This window comes from Procambarus clarkii, chromosome 76 (genome assembly GCF_040958095.1).
Source record: "Procambarus clarkii isolate CNS0578487 chromosome 76, FALCON_Pclarkii_2.0, whole genome shotgun sequence".
NCBI classification, from domain to species: Eukaryota; Metazoa; Arthropoda; class Malacostraca; order Decapoda; family Cambaridae; genus Procambarus; species Procambarus clarkii.
In genome coordinates, this window is record NC_091225.1 from 19,927,418 (window position 1) to 19,933,942 (window position 6,525).

Genomic DNA, 6,525 nt, shown 5'->3' on the forward strand with positions numbered 1-6,525 from the left:
GAACCAGGTAGGAGCAGGTAGAAGCAGAGGCGGAGGAGTTAGAAGCAGGTTGAGGAGGAAGAAGCAGTAGAGATAACTTCAAATGACTCAGAAACTTAAAGTGAACATAACTAATTTTCTTCGAACTAATTCTCTCGCTTCATCTACAAAAATCAAGAATAACACCATAGTACACATTAGCCTAAGAGACCACTGTACCTACCGCTCAGGAGTCCTCCTAGAATACCATTAACCATTACCGAGCAGACAATACAACTCCATTGATCAATGGTCGTCAAAATTTTTTTTTTGATTGATAAGCGAGCAACAGACAAAAGTAATCAGTACATGATTGATGACAGGAAGATGATGATAGATTAATGATTGAGCTCCTCACACATGATTTAGAATAGTCAGACCATTGTTCCATTAGCATAGTCACCCTGAGCTGGTCGGCCGAGCGGACAGCACGTTGGACTTGTGATCCTGTGGTCCTGGGTTCGATCCCAGGCGCCGGCGAGAAACAATGGGCTGAGTTTCTTTTACCCTATGCCCCTGTTACCTAGCAGTAAAATAGGTACCTGGGTGTTAGTCAGCTGTCACGGGCTGCTTCCTGGGGGTGGAGGCCTGGTCGAGGACCGGGCCGCGGGGACACTAAAAAGCCCCGAAATCATCTCAAGATAACCTCAAGATAACCCCCCCCCACAATCAAATTTATAAATCTGAAATCTAGAGGTGAATCTAGATATAAAAATTCTAAATCTTAAATCTAAATATAAATCTAGAGGTGACCTTATGTACCAAAAAACCCCTCCCTCTCTCCCCAAAACACAATAAATCAATGATACGGTTTAGTTACATCTTGAGATGATTTCGGGGCTTTAGTGTCCCCGCGGCCCGGTCCTCGACCAGGCCTCCACCCCCAGGAAGCAGCCCGTGACAGCTGACCAACACCCAGGTACCTATTTTACTGCTAGGTAACAGGGGCATCATCTAGAGGTTATCTTGAGATGATTTCGGGGCTTTAGTGTCCCCGCAGCCCAGTCCTCGACCAGGCCTCCACCCCCAGGAAGCAGCCCGTGACAGCTGACTAACACCCAGGTACCTATTTACTGCTAGGTAAACGATTTATTTACATACACGATTTATTGTTCCAAAAATTGTTGCAAGAATTTGAGTGAAAAGAAAATACATGAAAACCATTTGTCAGCCCAAAAGCAATATAGCTCTTAATGAAGTATGCAAAAAAGACCCTTTTAGCTCGCCAGGGAGTCACAACAAAAGACCTTTGCATCCGCTAAAGTGAAAAAGAAGTCAACGTTATCTTGAGATGATTTCGGGGCTTTAGTGTCCCCGCGGTCCGGTCCTCAACCAGGCCTCCAACCCCAGGAAGCAGCCCGTGACAGCTGACTAACACCCAGGTACCTATTTTAATGCTAGGTAACAGGGGGGCATAGGGTGAAAGAAACTCTGCCCATTGTTTCTCGCCGGCGCCTGGGATCGAACCCGGGACCGCAGGATCATAAGTCCCGCGTGCTGTCCGCTCGGCCGACCGGCTCCCAGAACGTGCATATACATTAGGAATGGTTTAATATGTGTTTAATATGTGACCTAACCATTAGGCATGGTTTAATATGTGTTTAATACAATCGACTTGAGAATGGTCCAGGACGGGCCGAAACGTCGTCGTCCCTTCAACTTCTAGTGTGTGGTCTGGTCAACATACTTCAGCCCCGTTATTGTGACTCATCGCCTGCATAGGAATGGTTTAAGTCCTGCCTACATTAGAATTGCAACTAACATGCTCTCACCATGAGCCTCTGTTCCCTGCCTGATATGTAGACACTCATCCAACACATCACTCAAGTTATTTACACACACACGAGACTCTTGCGTGGACAACCCGTTCTCGCACTTTCGTATAGTCAATATTGACTTATTAAATACGTGCATATGTGACATACTAAACATACTAGTTTACCTTGAAAAGCTTCATAGAAAACACCGACCTTACCTAACCTTCTTAGTATGTTAAGATAAGCATCTTATTGCTTCGTAATTACAATTATTATTTAACCTATACCTATAATAGGTTAAGTAATAATTATAATTACGAATCAATAAGATGCTTATCTTAACATACTAAGAAGGTTAGGAAAGGTCGGTGTTTTCTATGAAGCTTTTCAAGGTAAACTAGTATGTTTAGTATCAGCCACTATGAACTTAATTCCCCAGCTTATCAGTCCTAACCTCCAACACAAACCACCCCAATGAACAAATCCACAAGGGCCGTGACGAGGATTCGAACCTGCGTCCGAGGGCACCGCAGACGCTGCCTTAACCGAACAATCGTCCCACTATCCCAAACAATCATCCCCACCACCACAATCAAAATCCCAATCAAGACAGAACAAGAAACCATCTCGCTTCATGTTACAGATTCCATTCTACTGGTGTTCGATCCCGTTTAACTACCCCCCCCCCTCCCAACCCTCAATCCTGTACCTCCGATTGACAGGTCCACAAAAGCGAATGCAATCTATATGGACCACTAGGAATATTACCGGTAAAAGGATATCTCAATTGCGTCGCTTTTGCCCAATCGGACACACACACACACACACACACACACACACACACACACACACACACACACACACACACACACACACACACACACACACACACACGCACATACACACACACACACACACGCACACACACACACAATCACAGGGGCCTGGTAGCCTGGTGGATAGCGCGCAGGACTCGTAATTCTGTGGCGCGGGTTAGATTCCCGCACCAGGCAGAAACAAATGGGCAAAGTTTCTTTCACCCTGAATGCCCCCTGTTACCTAGCAGTAAATAGGTACCTTGGAGTTAGTCAGCTGTCACGGGCTGCTTCCTGGGGTGTGTGTGTGTGTGTGTGGTGTGGAGAATAAAAGTAGTTAGTAAATAGTTGATTGACAGTTGAGAGGCGGGCCGAAAGAGCAAAGATCAACCCCCGCAAACACAACTAGGTGAATACAACTAGGTGAATACTAGGTGAATTATTCATTACAAAAATGGTGTTGAATTTGTCAACAACTCGATGAGTAATTAGCGTGTGACAGGAGAGATGAGTGCCAATGAATGTGAATGTATCTATACATATTTATACATTTTAATTAGCGTGTGACAGGAGAGATGAGTGCCAATGAATGTGAATGTATCTATACATATTTATACATTTTAATTAGCGTGTGACAGGAGAGATGAGTGCCAATGAATGTGAATGTATCTATACATATTTATACATTTTGATTGTTGTATTTTTGTATGGATAATTGGCTGGATTTGTGTATATTTACGAATGGAACAATGTGGAAATATTGCTGAACATATAATGCATGTGATAAGTATGCCTCGGCCACTCCACACTCCGTGTATATGGGGTTTATCATCTTGGTATTTTGTATACTGTGATCATGCCTCCCCCTCTATTTCTTATCTCCTGCAGTGACGTGTTATTTTGTCTAATTTAGCAGTTTGTGGCTCGTAAGTCAGGGGCTATCTTCATTTTCGTGATGATTGACGAGACGAGAGATTAAATTCGTGCTGGCGCTGCATATTATACAATTGGTGTTACGTAGGTTGGTACAGAAATAGTCGATATTACACAGTTTGTCTCTTTTTGGAGAGTACTTTGCTTCTCAGTTGGTACCTTGAGTCAACCTGGTTTCCCAAGGAGCTTCTGGATTCATTAATTTACTTGCAATGGATTTCAACTAAAAAAAATTTAAATTAATTAAATAATTTAATCTGGAAATACCAATAGAGTTGAATAATTTAATGTTATTGTTCAAATCCAGAAAATTGAGAGTGATTCAGATGAGAGCGGCAGCGGTCAGTCAGAAACGGAGAGTAGATGCTACAGAAATCTACCCGGGAGAGTAGATGCTGTAAAAATCTACCCGGGAGAGAGTAGATGCTGTAGAAATCTACCCGGGAGAGAGTAGATGCTGTAGAAATCTACCCGGGAGAGAGTAGATGCTGTAGAAATCTACCCGGTAGAGAGTAGATGCTGTAGAAATCTACCCGGGAGAGTAGATGCTGTAGAAATCTACCCGGGAGAGTAGATGCTGTAGAAATCTACCCGGGAGAGAGTAGATGCTGTAGAAATCTACCCGGGAGAGTAGATGCTGTAGAAATCTACCCGGGAGAGAGTAGATGCTGTAGAAATCTACCCGGGAGAGTAGATGCTGCAGAAATCTACCCGGGAGAGTAGATGCTGTAGAAATCTACCCGGGAGAGTAGATGCTGTAGAAATCTACCCGGGAGAGAGTAGATGCTGTAGAAATCTACCCGGTAGAGAGTAGATGCTGTAGAAATCTACCCGGGAGAGAGTAGATGCTGTAGAAATCTACCCGGGAGAGTAGATGCTGTAGAAATCTACCCGGGAGAGTAGATGCTGTAGAAATCTACCCGGGAGAGAGTAGATGCTGTAGAAATCTACCCGGGAGAGTAGATGCTGTAGAAATCTACCCGGGAGAGAGTAGATGCTGTAGAAATCTACCCGGGAGAGTAGATGCTGCAGAAATCTACCCGGGAGAGTAGATGCTGTAGAAATCTACCCGGGAGAGTAGATGCTGTAGAAATCTACCCGGGAGAGAGTAGATGCGGTAGAAATCGCCAGAAATTGTTTTTATGTGTGCGTGTGTAAATTACTTGTGTCATAAATAGCTAAGGAGAAAATGGCAACTATCTCCTCTCAAGATAACCTCAAGATAACCTCAAGATAACCTCAAGATATCTCGCTGAAATGTACATTGGCCTTTAAATGTATCCTTACCTGTAACCAGTGTGTGCTATTTCCCACCCACTACAACTCCCTCCCACACGTTGAAAACTACAGCAGGAGGATTTATTTTCTGTAATTCGACTACCTGTCCTCCTACAACCTATCCTCCTACAACCTGTCCTCCTACAACCTGTCCTCCTACAACCTGTCCTCCTACAACCTGTCCTCCTACAACCTGTCCTTCTACAACCTGTCCTCCTACAACCTGTCCTTCTACAACCTGTCCTCCCACAACCTGTCCTCCTACAACCTGTCCTTCTACAACCTGTCCTCCTACAACCTGTCCTCCTACAACTTGTTCTTCTACAACCTGTCCTCCTACAACCTGTCCTACAACCTGTCCTCCTACAACCTGTCCTCCTACAACCTGTCCTCCTACAACCTGTCCTCCCACAACCTGTCCTCCTACAACCTGTCCTCCTACAACCTGTCCTCCCACAACCTGTCCTCGTACAACCTGTCCTCCTACAACCTGTCCTCCCACAACCTGTCCTCGTACAACCTGTCCTTCTACAACCTGTCCTCCTACAACCTGTCCTCCTACAACCTGTCCTCCTACAACCTGTCCTCCCACAACCTGTCCTCCTACAACCTGTCCTCCTACAACCTGTCCTCCCACAACCTGTCCTCCTACAACCTGTCCTCCTACAACCTGTCCTCCCACAACCTGTCCTCCTACAACCTGTCCTCCTACAACCTGTCCTCCCACAACCTGTCCTCCTACAACCTGTCCTCCTACAACCTGTCCTCCCACAACCTGTCCTCCTACAACCTGTCCTCCTACAACCTGTCCTCCTACAACCTGTCCTCCCACAACCTGTCCTCCTGCAACATGTCCTCCCACAACCTGTCCTTCTACAACCTGTCCTCCTACAACCTGTCCTCCCACAACCTGTCCTCGTACAACCTGTCCTCCCACAACCTGTCCTCCCACAACCTGTCCTCCTACAACCTGTCCTCGTACAACCTGTCCTCCTACAACCTGTCCTCGTACAACCTGTCCTTCTACAACCTGTCCTCCTACAACCTGTCCTCCTACAACCTGTCCTCCTACAACCTGTCCTCCTACAGCCTGTCCTCCTACAACCTGTCCTCCTACAACCTGTCCTCCTACAACCTGTCCTCCTACAACCTGTCCTCCTACAACCTGTCCTCCTACAACCTGTCCTCCTACAACCTGTCCTCCTACAACCTGTCCTCCTACAACCTGTCCTCCTACAACCTGTCCTCCTACAAAGAACGTCGCATTTCGCTCGTATGCGTTACAAAAGGCCCAAAAAATTATCGTACTAGAAAACAGCAGCGGCTGGCGAAAGTGACGTACTGTCCCGTTTTCTGTTGTGGGTCCTCTGGCCGGTTAGGAGAGACTACTTTCAATTGACCGTTTTCTTGACATTGGGAGGAGCCCTTGACTACTTCTACAAGATAGACAGCAAGAAACCTCATAATAGCAATTATAAATAACCTGTTCGCTGCACAGAATAGAGGGTAATAGAAGGTAATAGAGGGTAATAGAGGGGTAAGAGAGGGTATTCCATCCTACAACTCTGCTGCTTCCAGGAAATCCTGCCCCTCCATCCTCCCCCCAAAGGTCCCAGACAGGTGCTGGATATCCGCAGGAACTTGTCTATAATCTGGAAACTCAAGAGGAAATCAGATCACAAATGGAGAAAACCTACCGTTCCTCACTGTGAGTGTGAAGAGGC

At 45.8% G+C, this 6,525-nt stretch overlaps 1 protein-coding gene across 1 annotated transcript in view; it reads right to left on the reverse strand.

Annotated features, from left to right (window-relative positions):
• LOC138357205 (uncharacterized) overlaps positions 1–6,265 on the reverse strand; it is a 156,651-nt gene extending 150,386 nt beyond the window's left edge. Inside the window, exon 1 of the mRNA XM_069313859.1 lies at positions 6,144–6,265. Coding sequence (XP_069169960.1) covers positions 6,144–6,265 — 122 coding nt within the window. The remainder of the gene's footprint in view (positions 1–6,143) is intronic.
• Between the last annotated feature and the right edge of the window lie 260 nt (positions 6,266–6,525).